General features: G+C 38.4%; 2 protein-coding genes and 1 pseudogene across 6 annotated transcripts; 2 read left to right on the top strand and 1 right to left on the bottom strand.

Annotated features, from left to right (window-relative positions):
• Positions 1-1,261: 1,261 nt before the first annotated feature.
• Positions 1,262-13,957, bottom strand: LOC150006419 (large ribosomal subunit protein uL30m-like). Of its 4 annotated transcripts, none has more exons than XM_090281707.1 (7): positions 13,829-13,957; positions 9,195-9,288; positions 8,300-8,377; positions 6,960-7,040; positions 2,135-2,281; positions 1,559-1,632; positions 1,262-1,481 (listed from the first exon to the last, which is right to left on the bottom strand). In XM_090281707.1, exons 3-7 carry the CDS (start codon positions 8,348-8,350, stop codon positions 1,349-1,351), a joined length of 486 nt encoding a protein of 161 aa, XP_090137833.1. In that variant the 5' UTR covers positions 8,351-8,377; positions 9,195-9,288; positions 13,829-13,957; the 3' UTR covers positions 1,262-1,348. The 4 variants fall into 4 exon arrangements, with proteins under 4 accessions (XP_090137833.1, XP_090137832.1, XP_090137831.1 ...); XM_090281706.1 differs by lacking the exon at positions 13,829-13,957 and adding an exon at positions 13,506-13,570; XM_090281705.1 differs by lacking the exon at positions 9,195-9,288.
• LOC150006420 (large ribosomal subunit protein eL30 pseudogene) lies at positions 2,521-3,024 on the top strand (annotated as a pseudogene).
• On the top strand, positions 13,950-25,877 carry LOC150006418 (MIT domain-containing protein 1). 2 transcript variants are annotated; one of them, XM_090281704.1, is made up of 8 exons: positions 13,950-14,200; positions 18,596-18,697; positions 20,313-20,449; positions 20,530-20,616; positions 21,347-21,462; positions 22,384-22,444; positions 22,548-22,646; positions 25,758-25,877. In XM_090281704.1, exons 1-7 carry the CDS (start codon positions 14,050-14,052, stop codon positions 22,641-22,643), a joined length of 750 nt encoding a protein of 249 aa, XP_090137830.1. In that variant the 5' UTR covers positions 13,950-14,049; the 3' UTR covers positions 22,644-22,646; positions 25,758-25,877. The 2 variants fall into 2 exon arrangements, with proteins under 2 accessions (XP_090137830.1, XP_090137829.1); XM_090281703.1 differs by having other exon boundaries at positions 22,381-22,444.
• The last annotated feature ends 992 nt before the right edge of the window (positions 25,878-26,869 follow it).

The raw sequence follows: 26,869 nt of genomic DNA, 5'->3' as shown, positions 1-26,869 counted from the left end.
GAATTACGTACAAAGGGGTACCAATAAGACTATCAGGTGATTTCTCAAAGGAGACTCTGCAGGCAAGAAATATTCAAAGTAATGAAAAGCAAAAACCTACAACCACGATTACTCTGTCCAGCGAAGCTGTCATTCAGAATAGAAGGGCAGAGAAAGTGCTTCTAGGACAAAGTAAAACTGAAGAAGTTCATCAGATCCAAACCACTGTTATATGAGATGTTAAAGGGACTTGTCTAGGAGAAAGAAGATCAAATCTATGAACATTAAAATGAAAACTGTATCACAACAACCAACAACAGAAGCTAGGGACCGAAACAAAGGCAAACTATGTAGGCAACGAGAGTGGGATAACAATTATTAGTATGGGGAACATTATTGGGGGAGGTCAGCAGGGAGAAGGAAGGGGAGAAAAGGAGGGAGATGGTATAGGAATTAAGAAGCATAGTAGGAGGGAGTGGAATAGACAGGAAGATGTTAAGAACTATATGCATAACCAACGGGCATGGACTAAGGGGTGGGGGCAATTGCAGGGGGCGGTCACAACTGCAGGGGGCGGTCACTGGGTGGAGGAGAACAAAGGGAAAAGAAATTGGGACAACTGTAACAGCATAATCAATAAAGCATATTAAAAAATTTTTTAAATCAAAAACAAAAAAAGTGGGGCACACACACACAAAAAATCCCAGTATTGTACCTCTCCTGGGATTCTTACTTCTTCCCACCCCTCCAGGTATCTAAAATAGAAAAAAAAGAAATGAACCACTTCTAAAAGATTTCTCCCTTTTTTTTCTTCTTTTAAAAGCCACCTCAGTTGTTGGCTGAGGTTTCTTAGGAACTCAAAAAACACCAGTAAACTTTAGGCCAAGTAGATTAATAATTAGAAAACATTGTTAAATGAAGTAACAAACCTTATCAAATGTTTAACCACTTACAGCCCAAGGTTTAATGACTTGGGCCAACACTCGTTCTCTGGAAGAACAGGCTGTGAGCTCCTGAAAAGCAGCTCTGGATTTTTCCAATACATAACAAAATGCTCACTCAAAGGGCCACTCACAGAATTCAGTTAAATAAGAAAACATTTTCTTTCCAATTTAATGACTGCTAAGGTGACATATGAGTCTAGATGTTCAACCAATGCCATTCTTACCTATGTTGTAGTGAAACTAACAGGGTCTAAGGGGAGAGAACTAAATCAAATAACAGCACTAAAACCTCCACGCCTATAGTAAGAATCACACCATATTTAGTCAGTAAAAATGACTAGCATTTAAAATATATTTTAATAAAACTTTGTCACCATCTTTAAATAAAAATGATTTGCACTTTTTAATCTGCAACAGCTCTGACATTAGGACTTAATTACTTTTTGGTCCACAGGGCTTAGATGCCACCGCAATACTAACTCCCCAGTGCTCTTGAGGCAGGTGTGAGGCATGTCCTCCTCTTTTGGAAGTCCTTGTGGCAACATCAGGGGCTTGATTCTGTGGCATAAGAAAATGATTTTAGAATTATACTAGGCAATAGCTTTTAAAAATTGCTGAAGTAACAAACAACAAACCTTATCAAATGTTTAACCACTTTTAGTTTCGCATTCACTGAAGGGATGTTCTTGTGAACTTGAGGAGTATGTGCCTACAAACGAAGGGAAACAGTGTTAGAGATCAATTTAAAAAACAGATGGTCCCATGTTTCAGTAAAATGTCAAGGTTAAGGCTTATTCTGCCGAAATCAAACTTTTAAACACATTCCACTAAATAATACATTTAAACAAAAAATAAATGATTAAATACAGACCTTAAACTTTAAAAAGTATAAAATTTAGCCCTGGCTGGTATGGCTCAGTGGATTGAGCGCTGGCCTGCAAATGCAAAGGGTTGCGGGTTCAATTCCCAGTCAGGGCACATGCCTGGGTTACAGGCCAGGTCCCTAGTTGGAGGCCCATGAGAGGCAACCACACATTGATGTTTCTCTCCCTCTCTTTCTCCCTCCCTTCCCTTCTTTCTAAAAATAATTAAGTAAAATCTTTAAAAAAAAAAAAAAAAAGATATGACTGTAGAATTGTCTTAACTTAAAAAATTATTTTTAAAAAAATGTAAAATTCAAACAGCGCTAAAGATGATTAACAGCTGCATACTTTTTCTAATCCAAGCATCTTTATTACATCTTTTTCCCAATATGGACGTCTTTTTATACTTTTTATTCTGGTAACAATATGCAGTTTATGAGGGTGCTGTGGGTCCCCACCATATTTTTCATGATCTTCAGGTGAAGGCTGAAATACCTAGAAAGGAAGAATCATAAATGGTAAGTTTTCAACTTATACAATTTAGATGTACCTCCCCCTACAAAAGAAAACCCCAAACAACTACATAATGATCTCATTTCTAATCTGCCTATAATCCTCAACCTCAAATTGAACATTTCTAATAGTCTGATTACTTAGACAGAATCTAAGAATTTCATACTCTTAAGAAAATATCGCACAGGCAAGGATTTTTGTTTTTTTGAAGGAGCAACCAGATGACACTAAAGAGCTTGGATGGGCATTGTGGGAATTCCTTCCTTTCTTGCTCGCTGGCCATGCTGGCAGCTGTTTTAGTTGGTGGCTGTCCCGCACTAATGCAGGCAGGTGGTGGTCACACAAAAAAAAAGACAAAAAAGTCACTAGAGTAGATCACCACTAGGCTCCACCTTATGAAAAGTGGAAAATATGTGCTGGTGTACAAGCAGACTCTGAAGATGATCATACCAGTCAAAGCACAACTGGTCATCCTTGCCAACAACTGTCTTGCCTTAAGGAAATCAGAAATACAGTACTATGCCATGTTGGTCAAGACTGGTGTCCATCACGACAGTGGCAATAATACTGAACTGGGCACAGTGTGGAAAATACTGCAGAGTGTGGACACTGGCTATCATTGATCCAGGTGATTCTGGTATCATGAGAAGCATGCTAGAACAGACTGGTGAAAAGTACATCATGCAAAATTTTTCTTAAATAAAACTGGTCAGTGCTTGGTTTAAAACAAACAAAAAATTTACAAAAATAAAGAGCTTGGTTGCCAGGAGAATGTATTAGCACTGTATGAACTGAGCACTGGGCTGCATCCCCTAACCATGTTCAAATGGAGGAAAAAACACTTCAAGTCTAAAATGACAATAAAACATGAATATGATTTTTAAAAATGTACAAAGTACGATGAGAGTACAGACAGATGATGCCTATGACAAATCAGAAACAGCTCTACAGAGCTGACAGCTAAACTGATTCTCTAAGAATTGGAAGTTTCTAGGAAGCTATCCCACAGAAAACCTTCCATACGTACATAAAACTTCCACTAAGTATATCAAAAACTTAAATATCCACGTTCCTCAATAGACTAAATAAACTATGATGCATACATTCTAAATAAAACTAATAAAAAATTTAAAAAATATGATGTAACTAAACAAATTATAATGTGTCCTACTGGACACAATGCTGCCATTAAAACAAGTAAGGTTCACTATCGTAGCAGGTACTAACATTAGGATGACCAGAATACATTCTTGAACAAAAACAAAAAAAACAAAACAAAAAACAAGAACAAAAAAATAACAAACCTTACCACATCACTTCATGTAGTAGAGTCTTGCATTTGTTTCATCTGTACCATATATAATATAATCTATAAGTTCGATTCTAAGACTTGTATATATATGCTTACATATGTCTAAAGGTCACAAAGGAATAGATCAAGAGTCACGCCTCTGGAGCATCCGGCCAAAGAAGGACAAAAAAGATGGTAGTTTAATAAAAAGGATATCATTCACCAATTAAAACTAATACTGAGGAAACTTATTCACTAAGAGGGTCACATTATATTACTAAATGAAGAAAGCAGCTAGAGAAGCATTATACAGGGTGGGCAAAAGTAGGTTAATACTAATAACAAATAATGAAACAATGAACTTGGTTTTACATACTCACAACTATGAACCTACTTTTTCCCACTCCTGTATATGAAAAAATTCACATGTTCATACAACAGAAAAGAATGTGAAACGTGTTTATAGTAGTGTAGGATTACAGGTGTTTTTAGTTCTTTTTGCTTGCTTGTGTTTTTCTAATAATTCTGAAGAGATGTGGGGTGTGAAGAATAGTGGCAGGCAGAGGATGGGCAGGTACATCAAAGGAAAGGAGAGAAGATGGAAAAAAGTGTGAAGAATATCAAATATTTGGGAAAACCACGTGGTTCCATGTGGCTAACGTAGAAAAAAAAATCATTAAAAGCAATGCAGGGGATGAAGTTAAACTATGTTCAGCTATGCTGAGCCTCTAAAAATTTCTGGAAGGAATACAAAACTATTGAAGGTTTGAAGCTACATGACCATAATTCCAAAAAAGATTCATAAAGAAAACTTACAAGAGAGTAAAATGGGCTGGTGGTGGGAGACTGGTACAAGGAAACCCAGTTAAGAGGCACGTAAGGCCATAGTTTAAGAGCCTGAACTACAGTAGTTGTAACAGGAAAGGGACTGATTTGGAGACTTGGGCAGTGAAATAGATGGGTTTGTGGAGGATGATGGAGGAGGAGGGGTTGAGATTGACTCAAGAGGTCTCCAGTGTGAGAAGTCAGGTAGAAGATGGTAGCATTAACTGACATAACTAATACAAGATGAGCACCCTCTTGTTTAATTGACTAGAGGGCAAGTAAGCCAATGAGTTTAATATAGGACATGTTTAAACTTGAAATGCCTCTCAGTTATTCAAGCACCAAAGTCTAGAAACCATCTGAGGATACAGGAGTAAGTTCAGAAGATAGGCAAGGGCTAGAGATAAACATCTCGGAGCCATTTCTATGCAGTTTAAAAGTTCACGCATTTACTGCAGCTGGTGATGAAAATCAGTGCCTTACACATACATTTTAAACAAATACTAACATTTGTATTTATCCTCTTCCTCCAGAAGCTTACAGACTAAGAAACATGGAAAGACAACATAATACAGGATTCCCTCACTTATCGCGGGTATTACATTACAGAAGCTCCTGCAAAGTAGGAACCTTACATTTATTCTACACTCTTAAACCTACATAACTTTAACAACATACGTATACAGTACTGCAAAATCCCGTGATACAGCGAAAAATCTGCGATAAATAATTAAATATAATATTTTTAAAAATCCTGCGATACAGTGAGGCCGCGATAAGTGAACCGCGATATAGTGAGGAACTACTACTGTACAGTTGGGGAAAGGACAGCAGCAGGAAGACCATTACTTGAAATGTGCTTGATAAAAGAACACCAAGTACGTTAAACTATCAAAATAACCACTGATAATACTATTTTATCTCTTAAAAACATCAATGGAGAATGGTGGGTGCGGGGGGCTGGGGAACAGAGATGGGGAGTTACTGTTTAATGGACACCGAGTTTCAGTTTTGCAAGATGAAGAGGTCTGGAAATGGAGAGTGGGGATGATAGCACATCCACTTCATACCACTTAAAACTGGTTAAGATAGTAAATTTTATGTTATCTGTATTTTACTACAATACAAAAAATGGGGGGAAAAACACACACAAAAAAACTCAGGCTTTACAAAACGAAATATAGCCTTAACCACACATTCTAGCAATTGTATTCATTTACCTCAAATAAGGAGAAAACTTATGTCAAATAGCTCTATTTACTACTGCCAAAAATTGGAAGCAACCAAGAGGTCCTTCAGAAGGTGAATGGATAAACACACTGTGGCACATCCTGACAAAGGCATATTATCTATCAGTCAATAAAAGGAAATGAAATGCACAGCCATGAAACTCAGGTTATAAATGTAAGTTTTGCCTTGGCCAGTGTGACTCGGTTGGAGCATCATCTTCTAACTGAAAGGTTGCAGGCTGGATTCCTGGTCAGGGCACATACCTAGGTTGTGGTTCAATCCCTGGTCTGGGTTCGTATGGGAGGCAACCAATTGATGCTTCTCTCTCACATCACTGTTCCTCTCCCTTCCTCTCTCTCTAAAAGCAATGAAAAAATGCCTTTGGGTGAGGATTAAGAAAAAAAAAAAAAAATGTAGCCCTGACTAGTTTGGCTCAGTGGACTGGGCATCATCCTGCAAATTGAAAGGTTGCCGGTTCAATTCCCATCAGGGCACATGCCTGGGTTGTGGGCCAGGTTCCTGGCTGGGGGTGTGCGAGAGTAACCAATCAATGTTTCTCTCCTTTTCTTTCTCCCTCCCTTCCTCTCTCTCTAAAAATAAATAAATAAAATCTTTTTTAAAAAATGTAGCTTTCATTACTTCCAAAACCTTTTTTGATTCCTAAGTCCTCAGACCTTTAATGGAAAACAAGTTAATGTTTGTAAACTCATGTTTTTCCTGAGTTCTAGCCAGAGATTTTCTAGTTCACTCATGGTTTATCATTCTTTGGATTAAAATACAGTTAACTAAAAAAAATAAATAAACTATCAAGTCATGGTTAAGACATCAACGCACCTTAACTTCTTACTGCTAAGTGAACAAAGCCAGTCTGAAAGGGTTACACACTGTATTATCCCAATTATATGATATTCTAGAAAACGCAAATCTACAGACAGTAAAAATGATCAGTGGTTGGCAAGGGTTGGGGATGAGGAGGGATGAATAGGTGTAGGAGAGAATTTTTAGGGCAGTGAAACTGTTCTGTATGATGCTGTAATGGTGGATGCAAGACACTACGTATTTGTCAAAACACACAGAGTGTACAACCCAAAGAGTGAACCCTGAGGTAAGATTAAACCCACCACTTAGATGGCAAGTGGCACATGTTTATTATTAATAATCATTTACATAAATCCTCTGATGTTCTAAATTCTGCACTACTACCTCCATCCACAAATGATTTAACATAAAAGTTTTCAATATTACAAAAATAAGAACCTTTTTTAAATAACATGTTTTAAAAAGTAGTAACATTAAAAAAAACCTTGTTCTTACTTTATCTGGAATTCTGGACTTGGTAAATTTATGACGAATCCAATCTCTACAAATGAGAGACTCCACACCTTTTGTCACAGTCTAAAATATGATATAAAACATTAGTTTTTTAGAACTCGGTCTAGTGCAAAAATCCATACCCACCAATTTTGAAGTGACAGAAGTCTGTTTTTACCTCAGCTTTAATTCTTTAAACATTTATTTCAGCCCCCAAAATGAATCTTACCACTAACATATAAAATAAAAGCACATAATTATAGACTTTTTTTTTTTTCTTGCTTCCCTACACCCTGTCCCTCCCTTTCCCCACATTCAGTCCCCACTCAGTTGCCCATGTCCATGGGTCATTTATACATGTTCTTTGACTTGACACTTCCCCTTCTTACCCCCTTCTCTCCCTCCCCCCTCCCCCCTTGTTACTGTTAGTCTACTTCTTGTTTACATAGCTCTGGTTCAGTTTTGCTCATTTGTTTGTGTTGTTCATTAGTTTCCTGTAATAGGTGACAGCATAAGGTATTTTTCTTTCGTAATTATAGACTTCTATGCCAAGCATTGTCAATATCTTTCTGTAGAGGACCTGATAGTAAATATTTCTAGGTTGGAGCTATATGGTTTCTATTATCAAGTCTCAATTCTGCCTACAAACAAATGGGCATGAACAACAAGAGAAGCAGCAGGAGAGGATGGGGAAGGAAAAGGAAAAACACAGGTTTTGATGGGCTACCAACACTGGGCTTCCGTGCCTACCAGCTGAGAGAAATGAACACCTTCTCAGAGGGTCAGTTTCCTCAGCCATAAAAAGGAAATAACCTGAGGTTAAGGTGATGTATGTAAAGCACCTGACATTACTATTATCTACAGCAGAAGGTCTGTATCTGGACTGTGGCCCTCATTAATAGGTTAAGCTGCACCACCAGTTTCTAAAAGAAAGACTTGAAGGAAAGATGCGACAGTATGAACATTAATGGTCTCTGGGGGATTGTTTGTCTTCTTTCTGCTTTTCTATATTTTTCTGATTTTTCTAAGATTAAATGTACTCTTTTCATAATTGAAGGGGAAAAATCCCTAAAACTTTAAAAAGATTAAGTCAGACCAAGGGGAATCAATGTTGGCCATTTTTTAGCAGCATGTTCTCCAGGAAAAGATCTTTAGTGATTCCAACTGCTTAGGGATAAAACAGCAGATAAACCATAAACAAAATTAATTCCCAACATTAAAAATAAATTAATATATAAAAATAGTTAAGTTTAAATTGCTCGTATGTTGTGTTAATTAGAAAACAGAAAGAAAAATTTTAAAGAGATAGAAAAAAAAGGTAACTCTTGAAAAGAAACACTTACATGTAGTTTGCCTGGGGGCCTCTGAACTATTGAGTGCAAAATCCCGGCCATGAGTGTGGCGACTGTCCTCTGCAGAGGCTGTGAGAAGGAGAAAACAGGTCTGTGGGTCAAATATGTCTTGGATATGAACAGATCTCCCTGTTTAAAAAACTCAGCGAGAATTAAGTTATAGTAAATGTTTTATTCAGAGTGTGAGAAATGCTCACTAAAAACTGGGACACAGGACTTGAGCAGCAAAGCGAAGCGTTTATTCATGAGTCTGCAGAGTCGGGCGCACCCTCAGCCAGGAGAATGTGCGTGCAAAATTGATTTTATAGTAATGCGATTAGCTTCCCCTCCCCTTTCCTTCTTCCGTTTCTCCATTACTGGTTACTCTGGAGTTACAATCTAATGTGATTATCTAAATGCCCCTATAGTGACTTGTAAATATGTTACTACTGTCAACTCCCTTCTCCCATTTTCCATTTGTCTGGTGATGACTATCTTTCCCCCTTCAGGATTTCCCTTAAGACCCTCTAATTACATTTGCCCTTTGCTACTAATGATTTTCTACAGGTTTGGGAGTCACTATGTCCTTGTTTCTTAAAAGAGTTCCAGTTCCACAAACCCATAACTAGTAATTATATATTAAGCACATCCCATTTTCACCAAATGAGTTAAGAGCCTCTGTTGATTAAACAAAAATGGAACAATGAAGGTTACTATCATATAAAAAATTGTCAACAGTGTAGGAAAATAAAGGATGCTTTGTTATAGAATCAAAAAAAAAAAAAAAAAAAAAAAAAAAGCCCAAAAGTTGAAGGGACTGAAGAAATCCCTACTCCTATCATGAGAATTGACAACCCTCTTAATTTATGTATGAGGAAAACAAATCCCAGAAAGTTCAATCACTCACCCAAGGGCACCCAGCTATTCAGGGAGTGTACGATCTGGAACTCAGTTCCATTAATACCTAGTCCAGTGCATTTTCACTAAATCATAACACTTTTCTGTAAAAAAGGAAAGCAATATTCTCTTTTTTGCTTATTTGTATTTTTAAACTATTCTTAACAAACAGGCGTTGCTTCTATGGCCTACAAAAATCATGTTTATTTAGACACATAACAATTATAGCCAACTATACTGACATATTCTGAGAGCAGAAAGATAAGGTGCACGACTTCGGACATCAAACATTATAATACAGCATAACAGTTTCTAGTTTAAATCATTCACTATTTACTTGGCTGGCTGTTTATATATTTGTACTGAGGCTTCCTTAGAAGAGATGCTTAGTCCTCTGGCCCTTCAATCAAATAGGTAATGCTAAATTATTTTCTCTATCGTACCCATACCTCCCAAGTTAAACATTATATACATTACTAACCCAATTCATTTAGCTTCACACTTTGTTAAATCTTTCTCTTATCACTTAGAATTCAACAAAAGCCTTCTACTTGGCCTTCCTGCTTCCATTCCAACTTCCCTAAGATCTTTTTTCCATAGCAGCAATCATCTCATTAAATCCTAAATCATATCATGTCAACTCCTCAGCTCAAAACCTTCCAAAGAGCCAGGTTTGTCACTTTTGGAGAAGGTTACACATAAGAAGGGAAGGCTAGAATGATCCCTATGGTCCAATGACATGGGATTAGAGCTGGACTTCAGCTTCAGCTCAGTATAGATACTTATGGATAAAGACACAATTATAGACATGGATGCAAGATGGCTAGCTGTTACCTCAGAAGACCTAATAGGAATGGCATCCCAGTAAAAATGACCATGCCCAGTGACCACATCTTAGTTTCTAATAGAATTCTCTAATAAAAGGAACCAGGGTCCCTTGGAGAAATAGCTGAGTAAAGGGCTGAAGCAGAGTATACATAAAGGTAAGTCTGGAACACCTTGTAGTGCTAGAAAGGTACACTCGAAAAATCAAAATAATAAGGGAATGTCAAAGGGATGTAGAAGCCGACTGAAAGAGCTTCCAATGTCTAAAGCTGGAATAATATGAGCAACAAAATAAGTAAGCAAGTACTGCCTTATAACCCAAACCATAAAATAACCTTGAGTACATACTGATATAACTAAGTGAATAAATGAAATTAATGAGAACAAATCTCCCTTACTGGAGAATTCTAAATAGTTTATGTAGACATTCCCCCCTAAAAGAGGTTGAGCAAAACCACCCATCCCTGAAGTGTGGCTGTGCTCAATGACCTGCTCCCAGCGGACAATTTAGCAAGGGGAGAAAATATCACTACACTAGAGAAACCTGACAAACACTACACCAGCCAGGTGATAAAGATTAACATCAACTGTGATAAAGGTCAAGTTATTAGCCCTGTGCCCTTGCTATGATAGAATGAGAATGGCACTTCACCTCTGTGGTCTTCTTCCCAAAACCCTATAACACCACTCTTCAGAGAAAAACATCAAACTCCAATTGATGGACATTATACAAAATATTGCCTCAAAATTGTCAAGGTTATGATAAATATAAGTCTGAGAGGTTGTAGTAGGAACCTAAGGAGGTATGATGACTAAATGTAGTAATGTAGTATCTTGTAGGAGACAGGCAGGCATGGTTCAAGATTTTGATGACTGCTGTGTGGAGCCTGGCCCGGAAACGGGAACCTGTGTCTTAACTGGCTGGTTTTTGTCTTTCATGCTTGCTATGAATCCCACCCTCCAGGGTGTTTTAAAGGTAGAATAGAAATGCAAAGTGGCTTTTAAGGAAAAGGGAACCTGCTCTGTTTTTCTCTGAAATGCCCCCAAATTCTTGTCAGTACAATGTGAAAAACAGAATGATTATGTAAGAGGAAATGTTTTTGAACTTGTGTAAAATACCTGGGCATTTCAACCCTTTATTGATCTGCATTTTCCTTTGTTATTACTCCCAACCATTTGGTGAAGGGCCACATGTTTTTCTTATGAATTTATGCATGTAGAACGTAGATAAAAAGCCTGGCTAATAAAGAAACGGGCGATTTTCCTCAGAAGGTCAGTGTCTGAGTAGTTTCTTCATCCATACCGAGGGACCCAGAGTCTCTCTCTCAGTATCTTGGATGGTATTTTGGAACAGCAAAAGGGCATCAGGTAAAAACTAAGAAAATCTCAACGAAGTATGAACTTTTGTTAATAATGTATCAAGTAATATTGGTAATATCGGCCTGCGAGCTAAGTGTCGCTGGTTCGATCTTCCAGTCAGGGTACATCAGAGAAGGAAAACTCTGACTCCAAAAAAAAAAAACCTCCGCTGCCTTGCGGCATACCTCTTCAGGGGAAAGGCTAAGGGAGTAAACCCCGACAGAAAATCCGGAGCCGGAGTCCCTAAGGCGGTTTGACGTTGTAGTCAACACCGGCAACTCCTGCGGCGCACCTGAAGCCAAGCTGTATTGACTCCGTCTTTCCCTCTGCTGCATGGGCAACAGCGGACCCTCCATATTACCCTGCCCAGGCTCTGTAGCTTCAGCATCATCGCAAGATGTCGATTCAACACAGGAGGAGACAGATACGATGTCACTCCCGAGTTGGACTGCACAGCCATTCTCGGCGGTGCAGATAGACTCTTAAGAAGCTACACCATCGTCTCTCGAGACGGACGGCTGCCGACGAATATTGGTTCATCAATTATACTAATGTAAGATGTTATTAAATGGGGAGACTGGGTGTGGGGTATACCTGTGCTATCTTCACAAGTTCCTAAAATCTAAAACTACTCTAAACTTGTTTATGTATTAAAAAATGAAAAACCTCCAATGCCTGTCCATTTCAATCAGACTGATAGCTAGTCCTTGTCCCACACTTTTTGGACTTCATGGCTAATTATTCTCTTGCTCAGTTGCTAAACTCATTGGTCCCCTTGCTGGTTCTGGAACTTGCCAGCTAGGCATGCTCCCTTGCACTGGCTGTTCCTGTTCCTGATATTCACACAGTTAATTCCCTTACTTCCTTCAGTTTCGGGCTCAAATCTCATCTTTTCAATGAGGTCTACTCTGATTCCGTCAGTTAACATTTTGACCTACACCATAATCATCATGACTCCCAACCCCTATTCCTCTATTTGATATTCTTTCCATAGCATTTAACTTCTTATATAATTTAATTTTGTTATTTATTGTCCATCTTGATCCAATAGTATGTTAGTCCCACAAGAGCAATTTTGTTTTGTTTTTGGTCTGTTCTGTCTATTCAGATGTATCCCAAGCATCTACCTAAAGCAGCACCTGCCATGTCGTAGATGCTCAATTAATATTTGCTCAGTGAATGAAATTTAAGTTACAAGACTTTAGAAGGTGTGACAGTCAAAAGTTATAAGTTTTACTAAAGGTCATTCTTAATAATTAGGTATGTAAGTCTTGGACCTTGAAACAATTATACTATCTCCTACTGTACAATAACTTTTTTTTATCGAAAGCATTTTTATTTTTGTATTTATTGAATTTATTGGGGTGACACTGGTTAACAAAATTATACACCCCATCATCTGTACACTGTATTGTGTTCATCATCTCTAGTAATAACTTTTCTCTTGCACTAATGCAAAAATAGGAAAATACACGCATCATGAGAAGTATAATCTTATTTCCATTTTTAAAAATGTCTGTTAATGTGTGTGTGTACACGGAAAAACTGTGGAAGGCTATCAGAAAAACGTTAACATTCCCCCCACCTCCGCACCCCAGGGGTGGGGGTGGGGATGAGGAGGCGGCTCCCAGGGGAATCTTTCCTTTTCCTCCTGTAATGTCTGATAAGATTTTTTATTGCTGTTCTTTTACAATACCATGCATGTAATTCATATTTAATAAAACAATTTCCTTTCCTAAAGAGGCATCTATGTAATAATGAGGGGAGCGGGCATTAGTAAAAATGAAAAACAAAATTTCCCTTCCAATAAACCGAAATCTCTGAAGACAAGAAATGTCTCTTCTTTGAACCCCTAATGCCAGATAAACACTAGGCAGCCTAAGTGCCTTTTGGCAAAAATACGCAGCACAAACAGCTTTGGGTAGGTGACGACCAAGACATGGCTGCAAAAACCAGAGCTTTTAGTAAAATGACAAATATTTTAACTGCTAATTTCGATAAGTCGGCCTTCTTAAATGCAGCGACTTAAAAATAAGGCAATTAAAAAAATCTTCATTAACAAAATAAATTACGCTGATGCCCAATGGAAAGCCAGCATCATGAATAAAACAGAAGCATAGAAAAGGCTAAACCAAACCTGAGTTTCCTTTCCCAGGCTGTCCAGGCTAGGCGGCTCAGCCCTTGAGCTTTGAGAATCCGGGCTCACGGCTCGCTCAGCAAGTGTCCCGGAATCCCTCCAACTGGGGAAGAGAATCCGGTCGGCCAGTGGCTTTTTGGGAACCAAAGGGACACTACCGGAAGCAGGCCGATCTAGGTTACTGTGACCCGCAGACTCAAATAGGGAAAATCAACGCGCATGTACATATGGTTCCCAGATACGTACTCCAGGCAAAAATGCAATAGTTTTGGCCATGGATTCCCAACTTACTAGCGGTTGCTAAATGTTAAGTCCGAACTTACCCGTCGACAGGAAGCTGAACAGAAAGACCATCAAGCGTTACACTCAAATTCTGCCGTCAAAGCGCGCGCAAAACGCTGCCCTTTTGTTCCGGCTGTATCCCTCCCACTCAAGGACCAGGAGAAGAAAGAGCCGGCACGTTGTGTCACGTGATCGCTCCCGGAAGTGCGGCAGACCAGTCCAAATCTGGCTGGGTTTGAGGTGAAGAGGAGTTTCCAGAATTATGGCAAAATCTGGGCCGGGACTGGATTCCGAGAGTGTAGCTGCAGTCACTGTGTTAAAGCGGGCGGTGGAGCTAGATTCCGAGTCCCGATACCAGCAGGCTCTGGTGTGTTACCAGGAGGGGATTGACCTGCTCCTGCAGGTTCTGAAAGGTGAGCAATGAACCCTGGAGGGGGATTACAGAAAAAGGAGCGGGATCCCGCTGCGGGATCGCGCAGTGTAAGAGTTGGTGATCTTTGTGCACCGTGAGAAAGCAAATGCAGAAGGTGACACATTTTACGGGTATAATGAACTGATTTCTTTTATATTTTTAATAGATTGATGTTATCAGGAAACGGGGGGGTACTACTACAGATTTTTAAGAGATATAACCAAATTAATATATAAACCTTGGTAGGGCTTGTGTTTGAAGGAACTATAGAAGACGTTAACAAAACCTTTTATTTTTCTTTCACCCACGACATTTTATTTTCATTGCTTTTAGAGAGAGAGGAAGGGAAAGAGAGGATTGGTTTACTTCTGGGGGCCTAGACTGTGGATGTAGTGCCTGGTCAGGGCACCAAACCCGCATCCTAGGCTTGTGCCAGACGGGAATCAAAAGCGAAACCTTTCGGTCACAGGTCAGCCCTCCAGCCAACTGAGCCACACTGGCCAGGGCTAGAAGACATTTTTAGATCAATTTGAAATATAGATTTGGTAACATTAAAATTATTAGCTTTGTTAGGCAGTAGGGTTTCTTGGAAAACGTTTTTAATTTTAATTTTTAAAAAATTTTAATTTTTAGAGATGCAGACCAAAGTATTTCGGGAAGAAGCATGGACGCAAATGTAGGGGGAAAAAAAAAAACAAAAAACAACGCTAACAAAAACCCTGGCTGCTGTGGCTCCGTGGATTGAGCCTTATCCTGCGAGCCAAGTGTCGCTGGTTCGATTCCCAGTCAGGGCACATGACTAGGTTGCGCGTCAGGTCCCCAGTTGGGGGCGCAAGTGAGAAGCAACCACACAGTGATATTTCTCTCCCTCTCTTTCTCCTGTCCCCTCTCTCTAAAAATAAATAAGTAAATAAACAAATTTTAAAAATGTTAACAATTTTTAAATCTAGGTGCTGGGTAATAAGGATGTTCATTACACTCTTAACCTGTTCTGTTTAAACAGTTTAATTAAAAGTAAAAAATAAAATCACATAGTAGAAGAAAAGAGTTTTCCCATAAGAAATAGGTTTACTGATACTCGATGTGAGAAATGCTAGATTGTGGGTGGGACCGGGAGACTTTTACGTAATTATTCAGTGTCGTGAAGTACCCACATAACCCCCAGTAATTGTTTTAAATTAAGACCAGCCTCTGCTTCCCTCACCCAGTCTGGCCTAACATCTCTCCTCCTGTCCTCTGCCTTCTAGCCTGTGTATGTAAAGTAAGTGTTAAAGGGGTTTTGAGACAGCAGAGGGCGCTCTTCAACATTCGGTGCTTCTCTCTACTATAGAACTGCCTTGCGCAGGGCACATTTAATGATGATGAGGATGATAACAATGAGTATTTATCATTTATGAGTGCTGAATGCTAGGCACTGGGCAGAAGAACATATTAAAAGCATGATCTCGTTTCATCCTTAAGTTTCCCTATGAAGTAGGAAGTGATGTTATTCTCATAACGTAAATAAAGTTTGCTTTCCAATTTTGCTATAGTTGGTAGACTCAAAATCCCAAGTCAAAGCTTTAAAGACTCTGGTATACTGACTACCAAAAAGAGAGATGGTGTACACTGTTGGTCAGGTGGAACACTGCTCAAATACTGGCGCTTCAGGAATCTGAAGCAGGAGAATCACAGGAGTGCTGCTCCAGTGTGCTCCACTGATCCTGTAGAGGTTAGAGACAGTGACATGATCTTACAGGTTAAGGTACAGATGGAAAATAACTCGAATACAGGGAATAAGTGCCAGGAGAAAGCTATAGACAGGGGCAATGAAGATTTAAACAGTTAAAGATCATTTGGGGGTGGGATGATGGATGTGGCTTTTGACAGATGGCTTTTGAAGAAATAACTAGAATTTCAGAAATCAGAAATTCAGCTAATAGTGTTCAAATTCTATCTGTGCTGCTTAACCAAATCAGTGGTTCACTTTAGTTCAGCATATGTCTATAGGGGAAGAGTAAGAAGTAAAGATTAACAGTAGATTTAGATTTTAACTTATTTCATTGACAAGGAGAAGCCATTTAAAGTTTTTAATAAAGCAGTGATGTAATTAAAGTTGCATCTCAGGGTTTGTCTCTCTTAGAAATAGGTCTTCTCTCAAATATTTGCATGGCCTACTCCCTCTTCTCTTCAGTCTTTACACAAATATCACCTTTTTTTCTGTGAGGCCTTCCCTGACCTCCAGGGTAACATTACAACTCAACTTCAGGACTCCCTCATCCTTCTTCCTTTCTTTATTTTCTTTAATAACATCACCATTAAACATACATGTTTTACCTCCTGAATGATAGGGGAGAATTGTGTCTGTTTTATTAACCTCTACACCCCCAGTGCTTAGAACAATGCCTGCCTAGCATGTAGTAAATTCTCAATAATTATTTCTTGAGTAATCTGAATATGGCAAGATCATAGGAGACACATTAAACTGAAAAGACTGAAGTCAAGCAGACCAATTAAGGTACTCCTGCAGGAACCAAAATGAGAGGTTATAAGGGGCCTGAATGAATCAGGTAGGTGACATCAATATTAGGAAAAGGAGGAGACAGTATGGATATTGAATTACTGACATTAGCATATGACCAAAATATCTGTATGACTCACTTTATTGCGATAATTGCTTTATTGCAGTCGCCTGGAACTGAAGCTGCAATATCTGTGGGGTATGCCTGGATGTGTATATTAATAAGCCTACATATACTTTCTAGTTGTGTTGACTGAAAGGGTCTAGATGTAGTGATAGGACTTTCCTATTATCAGTGAGACCAATTAGCACCCAGAAGTTGATTTCTTGATACCATTCTAATAAAAGGAACTAGGGATCCTTGGGAAAATGGTTGCTTCCAGGGCTGGGGCAGAGAAAATGCAAGATGAATTTAAAACATTTTGTACAGGAAAGTAAGGAAGTGCTCGAAAAATTATAGGGCATGTCGAAAGAACACAGAAACCAACATTAAAGAGCTCTAAACCAAAGCTGATAAAATTTGAGAAAGGAAATAATGACCGTATTGTATTACAACCCATAGAATAAAATAAATACTCATGAATCCATATTGATATAAATTAATAATTGAATAAATAAATAGATGGGGAGAAGGGACAGTTCTTCCTTACAGTAAAATTCCAACTAATAAACAGGAATGATGGCAATAGAAAATCACCATTTGGCAAACACTGTAGTGATACTTGTTGCTGGCAAGGACCATTGGTGGATGCTAAAATTAATGGGTAAAAGAGTGATGAGAAACAGAATGTCTTTCCACAAGATACTTATTAATTACAAAGGAGAAAATAGTGATTTTACAGTGGAGAGATTTGTGAACTTCACCTTAACCAAGTGGTCAGAATTAACATCACTGGTAATAAGACACATCAACATCATGTACAACTGGGAAGGGCACAACGCTTCTGTGATTTTTTTTTGTAAAAAAAAGCATAATTTTAATCTAATCATGAGAGAACATCAAAATGAGAGAAGTCTACAAAATAACCACTACTCTTCCTAAAGGACAGGGTCATGAAAGGCAGAGAGAGACTAAGGAACTATGACAGACTGGAGGAACAAAAGAGGAGACATAACAACTAAATGCTATGTGGGATCCTTGACTAGAAAACACACTTTTTTTAGTGAAAAAGAAATTGGGGAAATAGGTGCATAGATGACTTAATAGAGTTGTATCGATTTTAATTTCCTAACTCTGGTCATTGTGCTATGGTTATGTGATATGTTACTACTAGGGGAATATGGGTGAAAGGAGTCTGTGCTATTTTTGCAACTTTCCATAAATATACAATTAACTCAAAATAAAATGTCTTAAAAACTAAGCATTTAAAAAAAGAAGGAACCAGAAGTGATTTGGTAACTGATTGGGACTGGGGCAGGGGGTGCTTTGAGGTAAGATTTTATTGATAATTATATTCAAAACTACCTTACATTTTGGGGTGGCTAGGAAAATGACTGAGCATAAGATATAATGGAGAAGTCTACCAGAGAATCTGGTTTTGTGGAAGAAAGAGATATTGTTATCTTTCTTTTGATTATGTGAGGACTTCAAACCTGTGGGTGATTAGGGCAAAATAGTGCTCACATTCAGGTATGACATGTACTAAGTCACCTTTGTTGCTGTACCAGATTTGGTGTATCCTGCAGTGAGACACAGTGTCAGAGTCCCCACTCCTTAAGGGACTGCTTCAGATATTTAGTGCACCAATGATCAAGTCAAAATTATGTGTTTTTGGGCCAAGGCAAACCAGGCAAAGGGATAGGTAATGTGTGGAAGACCTGGGAAGCTGGAAATAATGCCTATATTAAGTAGAAAAATAGTTTTTGAAATTTGGGAATATATTTTTTAATTTGTAGGCACCAAAGATGATACAAAGAAATGTAATCTCAGAAAAAAAATTTCTGGCTACATGGATAGAGCAGAAAACATAAAGAAACACTTGGATCAAGAAAAAGAAGGTAAAGCGGCCGTTTTAGAGAATGTGTTCATACATTATTGACAAAGCCCATTTCACTCACTGTTCCTGGCTCTGCCTTTGGAGCTGTGTGAGGTCTAGATCATTTATCCCTGGAGCTGATAGGTTTACTCTGCATTTCTGCTCTCCTGTACAGAAGCTATTCTTACCCTTTGTGGGGGGAGGGGGTTGAGTGGGAAGTGAGGTGGTAGTCAGATACCCTCTTGAGAATCTGAAGAAAGCTATAAATACTGCAGATCTTTGCCTGCTGTTTTAAGGAATTCACAGATCCCCATGAAGCTTATGTGTACACCCAGTTTAAGTTAACACTACACAGGAATACTGAATGTGAATCCTGTATTTAATTTCTTTTTTAATAAAATGACCAATACACTATAATATCTGAAGAAATTCTTTGGAGTTTTATTGTGACTCAAAACATTTCAGAAGTATTCCTAATTATTAGAGATGCAGTAATATTGCTCCCTGTTTATTACTAGTTTTCTCCTTATGAGCATTGAGTTTACAGACATAAATATAAGTTTCCGCAGTTGCCTGAACTGCACATTCCGCTGCTTTCTGCAGCCAAAGAACTTTTGCCCTAAAAAGCCAGTACCTCCAGCTCCCCAGTTGCTCTTTCTTGCTCTCCTGACTACAGCCCTCTCCCCACCTCTTCCTAGTATTCTGTACCAGCCACACCCTGGTTTCCCTACTGAGCTCCTCTGTTGAGTGGGAATAAAATTGTTTCCTTTACCTCAAACTAAAATCTACAATGAAATTTCTCTCTAAATAAGACATTGATGAAATACAGAAACATCAGCATTGTGGTTTGAATATACTGGGTTAAATTAACCTATGTGGCTCTTGGCTTCAGAACAGATGCATAGTTGCTAACAGTGTATCTGTGAAAATATTAGAAACAAAATACAAATTACTGGTTTTTAAACAGTTTGAAAGTGAAATCAGCATATAGATTAGAAACTACCAATTAGTTTTTTTAGCCTTTCCAATAATTATTTTGAATGAACAAACTCATTGGAACTATCCTACTAATCCTCTGGCACCCTAGTCTTTGGCTTGGGTTATTGAAAAGTACTATCAATTTTTGCTTAAAACACTCCCTGTAAGTTCTAAGAAAGACTTCTAAACTCCATATTATACTGCATTTATGTATTTAATACTCACTTTAGCTATTGAATTGCAGAACATAAAAGACTTAAATATGAAGAGAAGGACCAGAGAGCCACTCAATTGTAACTTGTAGTTCTACTCATGGTGACAAGAATATCAGATATTTTTATACATATAGTCCTCTCTTGAATAAAATGCCTGGTTTCTAGGAATCAGCTCAAGAACCTGTTCCAAGGAATCTCTGGACTTCCCACTTGCCTGGGCTTGGTAAAGGCAGAAATCACTCACGGAATGGTTTGCCTTGCTTATCTCTGTATGTGTAGCATCTTGCCCTGTGCCTGGTATACAGCAGCCATTCACAAATGTTTACTGAGTGGATAAGTTAAAAAATTAATTTGTACCTGATCCTGATTAATTGCTATATATAAATATAATATGTATAAAAAGTCGCACTGGATTTTTTTTAAATTAAAGCTTGTGTTTTGTAGATGGAAAATATCACAAGCAAATTAAAATAGAGGAGAATGCCATAGGTTTCAGTTATGAGACACTTTTTCAAGAATATCTTAATGAGTCAGTTACAGAAGTTTGGATAGAAGATCCTTATATTAGACATATTCATCAGGTAAGTGAAACAAACTAACATGTGATAAAATGTTATTTAAAATGTACGAGTTAGTAGTAACCCATTCTAATATCTTTCAGCTATATAACTTCCTTCGATTTTGTGAGATGCTTATTAAGAGACCATGTAAAGTAAAAACAGTTCATCTTCTCACCTCCCTGGATGAAGTAGGTATCTGAAGGCATTTACTCTTTCTCAACTTAATTTTATTCAGTTACAAGATAAATTTCAAGCAAGGAAAACTGGATGTAATGCTTCAGCTAGAGCTATTTCCTTGGGGTGAACTTATTATCTACCAATAGGCACAAAACACCTTGAGAAAATGCTGTTGATTTTAGTGTCTTGTACTTTGAATTTGGCCACTTTGCTAAACTCATTCAAAAATTTTGTTAATTTAGTCTCTTGGATGTTCTAGGAGGCAGTCACGCTGTCTGCACTATTGACAATTTCATCTCATTTTTTTTTTCTACCAGTTATTACCTGTATCTCTTTTTCTTGATTGATTGCATTGGCATTCTGGGCGATCATAGCATGATAGCAGACATCTCTCTGGATTTTGACTTACATAGGAATGCTTCTAGATAATTCAAATTTCTAGGATTAATTCAAGAACAAGCAAGCCCCATTAGAATAACTAAACAGCATTACTAAAATGCATTTTAGGAGGTAGGACAGTGGTGTTATGTCTACATTAGAAAAAAAAAACAATCTTTCGATTAAAAACAATTGCTCATAAAGCACTTCATATTCTTTGGTTGCTTCTTTGAGATTAATAGACATTGAAACTAGTATTGAATCTTTCCATTTTAATTCACCTATGATACACATTGCATAGCTCAGGGATAATTTAAAATACCAATAACTGAGGCAGAAAATTGTATTTATTCCTATTAACAGGGCAGTGGGAAACAGCAGCAAATTAGTGGCCTGAAAGAAATAAAAGAGTCACTCTGGAATCATGGAGTGCTGTTGGAATTAGAATACTCATCTTCAATACATGATCGAGAAATTAGGTTAGTGTATCATACTATTTTCACTTTTAAGCAGTTGAAAAATACTTATTTTTATTTCTTTTAAGTTTTATATAATTGCATATAAATACTCAATTTAAATACTAAAGTTTTTAAATAAAGCTAAATTATAGTATCTTTTCACTTTTGAAGGATAAAAATTTGGCTTATTTTGTCCTGTTTCATATTTCCTGATGGAATAAAATTTACATGTTTTATGTCATGTGAAAAGAGGTAGTTCCTTTCTGTCAACTATACATATTGTTTTATAGTATTGGGAGAATTTATTTCCTTTTTTAGTGATACTGGTATTTATTTAATGTGGCTTAACTTCTACAGTTTATAATATATTCTAGTAGGCCTGACAGTATGCTGTGTCTATGAGGAAATAATATATACACTTTTTTTAGTGATATGTTTCCTCTGTTTAGCATAGTGGCTTTCATGTTTATAGCAGTGGCACCCTCAGTTTTAGTGAAAACTTAAGAGCAACCTAAATGCAAAATAGATGAAAATGCAGCTGCTGTGGCTGAAGCAGAGGTCAGGATCCAGAGCGATTTCTGTTTATTTCTCCCATTGCTAAGTAGGACAGCCCCTGAAACGCCATCACAGACTGCCTGAGTATACTTTGAAACCACATGTTAGCAGACTAGGAAGGTTGTATCAGCAAGCTGAGGTCCAAGAGTAAGTTTTAACGTAATCGTAAAACTCTTCATCAGTGAATCAATAAACTCATGGTTTCTTTGGACATTTTGCTTCATTGTAGCCACAACCCATGAGTTTCTCCCAAGTTTGGTTCAATTCAGGTTACTGGAGGAAATGGTTTTCTGTTAGGGGGGATTTGCTGAAACTTCATACTCTATAGCTTTGATAATCGTCTGACATAAGTGTCTGGAATATAATACTGTATACTAATTTCAGTAGGTTCAACAATGGATGGATGATTAAGATTGGAAGGGGACTGGATTATTTTAAGAAACCACAGGTAGGATATAGCCATGAGTGGGTAGCACTCTTTTTGTATCATTTTAACAACATGGCTTTGGTCCTTTTGTTAAAAAAAAGCAACTCTTTTCTTCTCTTCTCAGAGTCGTTTCTCCCTTGGATATTGTGATTTTGATTTAAGACCATGTCATGAAACAACAGTGGACATTTTCCATAACAAGCACAGAAAAAAAATATGATAGGTAGTTGCTTAATTTACATTGTATGTTTCTATTTTAAGTGAATATATATATATATATATATTTTTTACTTTGGACAGATCATTCCTATAATGTGTGAATTTAACAATAAACTTATACATTTCTACTAATTTATGGATCCATTGTTCAGTTGTGTGACCAATTCTAAATATTTTTGTTAATACATTACTTAGATTTACAGTGTTTTAAGTCATACGGAAAATTTAAAGTTTACCAGCTTTTCTCTCACTTGGCTGTTGGAGCGTGAATCAACAAATAATGAGCACCTATTATAAAGATGAATTGGATGTTAATATTGCCCCTGGGGATGTATAGTCTAGGTGGAAAATTTTTGGATAAGAGTACTCTTAAGGCAGTGGTCCCCAACCTTTTTGGCACCACAGACCGGTCTTGTCTGGGTGGGGGTTTGTGGATGGGACAGGAAGCTGAGCTCAGGTGAGCTTTGCTCCCCCCACTGTGGAATGAGTAGACCGGGTGGCTGGAGGCAGAGCTTAGGTGAGTTTCAAACCCCCTCCCCTGCTGTGTACAGGTAGGGGGGTGTAGAGACAGGAGGCAGAGCTTAGGTGAGGTTTGCTGGCTCACCCACTGTGGATGGGCAGGGGGATGGAGAATAGGAAGCAGAGCTCAGGGGAGTTTTGCTTCTTGCTGCCTGGTTCCTAACAGGCCACTGACCGGTACTGGTACCAGGGCCCGGGGGTGGGGACCCTTGTCTTAAAGAGACAGATGGGTTTGTGTGTCTAATATCCAGAAATAAAAGTATAATGTTAATTTTGTTACAAATCAATGTCTTTGGCAGACATTCATAAATATTCAGTTATCCACTATTACCTAACTCCATAAAGGCAGATCAACCTATTTAGTTATCCAGATGCATTTTGCAGCTCATTCAACCTTGGCTGGCACATTTGTAAAGCTTTATAGTTTAGAATGAACTATTCTGGGTGAGCACATCCATCCAGATGCCAGTTGACTGCATGGGGACAAACACTAGATTTCCAGGAGTTGGACTGGGAGAGTGGGTACAGGTAGAAGCAATGGACAGTCCAGAAGCCTAAAGAATAAGCTAAGCCAGAATCTGCAGAAATAAATAGAAGTACTGCTGTTGGAGAGTGCACATATAAACACCACATCAGGGAAAGATTGAAGATTAAATAATGTGGAGGAATAAAGCCATGTGGAAGGAAGCCAGGGGACTAAGGTTGAGCTGAGTAGTCCTGGGTGGCTTTAGACACCAGGTTTATGTTTTGCCTTTGTGGGAAAACAAGAAGGGCTTCCAGAAAAGTTCCTGATGTTTTTCTTTGATGTTTAAAGGTTCTGGTGCTGATAATGCTGAACCTGAAAATACTCAAACTAGTTTTGTTGACCTTTATTATGTGTGTCATAGGTGAAGGCAGAAAGATAGAAATCGAGAGCTGAAATATTCTAAAGAAGAGGTTTACTGAAAACAAGGTGGCAAGGAGGGAGCTTAATGTATCAAGGAAGCACATGCTAATGAAGAATATGGCTCCTTGAACTGCTTCTGGAGTAAGGCTTATATAGGGCTTGAGTATTCTTCCAGGCGCAGAGCAGTTTTTAGCTTTCCAGTTTCCCAACGTGGGCTGGTAGCGACCAGTGCATATGCAGAACAAAGCTCTTTGGGGAGCGCCTGAACTTTAAACTCATGTAGGAGAGGCTCAAAAAAATAATTGAAGAGCATTTTCATCTGTCTGAGAGGGGCTCAGTCTGTCTTCTGCGGAAATTCGGGATCTCAGGAGAGCACGTGGAAAAATATTGGACCTGATCCAAAGTCCCTTTCTGCAGTGGATCCTGCCTTTTTTTGCCAGGTACCATTGTCATGTGGAAGTAGAGTGGCCTTTCATTCAGGTGAGAATATGGGTTAGATCTCCATACTTACGTGTTAAAATAACAACTCTGATTTCTAGAGCGAATGGATCTGTCACTAGAGAATCAGCAATCCATAACCCTGTGATAACTTTTATTCAACTCTCATAGAAACCCTAAGAGATAATGATATTGCCATCCATTGTTCTAAATATTTGAAGTTCTATTCCTAGGTCCAATTAGACTACCAGAAGGATACCAAATGCAAGTTTATCTATTAAACATCAAGAAATATGCAAGAACTATATTTAAAAACAGTAAGCTTTATGAAGGGATGTAAAAGAAAACCAAGATAACTGGAAAGACAAATTATATTCCCGAATGGGAAGGCTTAGTAAGATGTCAGTTCCCCTTAATTTATAAATTAAATGTCAAAAGAGACTACACTAGGACACTTGTTTGACAAGCTATAAAGACAATGCTACCAAAATGATTTTAAAATATCTGGGCATAAGAATGGACAAATCAGTGGGATAGAATAAGGAGTCTGGAGACACATCTGGGAAAATGAATGTGTGTATAGGTACTTAATATATAATGTGTCTTTCATTAGTGGGGAAAGAATATACTATTCAATAAATGGAAAAAATAGCATTAGATCTCTACTAGATCTAAATGGTTCTAACTGGATTAAAGTGTTAATTAAATGAAAAATCAATTTAAAAAACCCCACTAAATGTACTAAGCACAACACAAAACCCAGGGATTATCAATGAGAAGGGCAAAAAGGTTTAATAATTTTGTAAATATTTAAAACGAGTAAAGGAACCATAAAAAATTAAAAACTTGAGTTCAAATTTATGGCATGTAGAAAAGGGTTATTAGTCCTAAGATATAAAAAAGCTAGCCACATTTTTAGCAAGTGAACTTGACCTCACCTCCTTTAGCCTCACCAAGGATTTGGTCCTTTGAGCAGTCTCTCCTCTCCACTGTGTTGTTCCCTCAATACACACATCCCATGCAGATAACCACCCAGTCTGCTCTTCGTGAACAAACTTCTTGAAGGAGTTCTCTTATACAGTTTATTCCCCATTTCTTCACCACCCACTCACACTTTAACTCAGTGTTCCAGTCTGACAAATGGGGCAACGGGCTTTACTGGTTAATCATTCAAACATTAAAGCTGGGGGCAGTACTTTAGTCCTGATCAAGGTGGTTTTATCTGTTAGTAATTTCATCTGTGGCTTTAATATTCTATTCTTCCTTCTATAGCCCTGCTGCCTGTGGGTTATAGGAGACATGAAACCTCCACTCTGTCATGTTCTTTTGTCCAATCTTGCACATCATGACCGTTGAAATATGTCTCCAGTCACTGTCTATTCTATGAGGATCTCCGTACAAGGTACTCATCTTCTCTAATCCCCTAATGGTAGAAGTCTGGTTTCTGTGGCAACAGGGGATAAATTGGGTTAAATCAGATGTGCTGCCCACACAAACCAGGACATACTTAGAACCCTCGTAATAGGGAGCCTGTAATAGGCTGTTGAAAGCACTATGGGCAGGTGTACCATGCCCACTTGGTGCAGTTCTCATATAGGTTCTCCTATCTCCTTAACCCTGACCCTGGCAACTTATGTTTGACAATTACCATTGTTGGTGGCAGCAGACTTACTGGTTCCCAGTTGGCATTTCCCCTCAGCACTGGTTTGATTACTCTGACCCAGAGGCTCAATTCACCAATAGAGGTTTGCAGAGTTTGACCTGGTAGTATGTCAATGCCCAATATGTTATGTGGTACTGGAAAGCAAAAAACTTCCTGTTCCTGTGGGGGAATTTGCAGTGTCAAAGGGACCTTCCTGGCCATAAACGTTTACGTTTACCCTCCATAACCAATGATGGCATTGAGGGGGCCAGAAAACTTCGGTGTATCAAAGTACATTTGGCTCCAGTATCAACCAGAGCCATCACCTTTTGTTCCTGGGGGACCAGTGAGCTCAAATGGGGTCCTCGATTGCCCCAAATCGCCCCTGGAGGTGATCTTGGCCTGTGTCCTATGCCCAGGGCATGGAAGGCACCCATGCCAAATAGGACTGTATCTCAGGTTGCTGCTGGAGTAGGCAGGGTACTAGAGGTGGTAGAGGCAAGGTCTGAACTGTTCAGGTTTTAAGGCTTTCCACAGGCTGGTCTGTCTTTTTAGGTGAGGTCCCAGCAGCAATGACATCAAACCACATTTGCTTCCAGGTTACTTTTACTGGACCCTTTAGAGTAGATTGGGATAATCATTTGGCTTCTCAAATTTTCTGTCTTTCATCTTTCCCACAGACTTGTCAGTTTTCCCCAGATCATTAATGGACTGCCCAACATTAAAAATGTCTCCCTATGAC

This window comes from Furipterus horrens, unplaced genomic scaffold (assembly GCF_987537825.1).
Source record: "Furipterus horrens unplaced genomic scaffold, mFurHor1.1.pri manual_scaffold_6, whole genome shotgun sequence".
Classification (NCBI taxonomy): domain Eukaryota; kingdom Metazoa; phylum Chordata; class Mammalia; order Chiroptera; family Furipteridae; genus Furipterus; species Furipterus horrens.
This window is presented reverse-complemented; position numbering and strand designations above follow the sequence as displayed.

Coding starts and splice junctions, on each gene's coding strand:
- LOC150006418 (XM_090281703.1), top strand. CDS start 14,050: ATGGCAAAATCTGGGCCGGGACTGGATTCCGAGAGTGTAGCTGCAGTC. Junction 14,201..18,595: donor GCTCCTGCAGGTTCTGAAAG/GTGAGCAATGAA, acceptor TTTAATTTGTAG/GCACCAAAGATGATACAAAG. Junction 22,445..22,547: donor ATTATTTTAAGAAACCACAG/GTAGGATATAGC, acceptor TTCTCTTCTCAG/AGTCGTTTCTCCCTTGGATA.
- LOC150006419 (XM_090281707.1), bottom strand. CDS start 8,350: ATGGCCGGGATTTTGCACTCAATAGTTCAGAGGCCCCCAGGCAAACTA. Junction 7,041..8,299: donor GGCCCCCAGGCAAACTACAT/GTAAGTGTTTCT, acceptor ATCATATTTTAG/ACTGTGACAAAAGGTGTGGA. Junction 2,282..6,959: donor AGTCCAGAATTCCAGATAAA/GTAAGAACAAGG, acceptor CTTCCTTTCTAG/GTATTTCAGCCTTCACCTGA.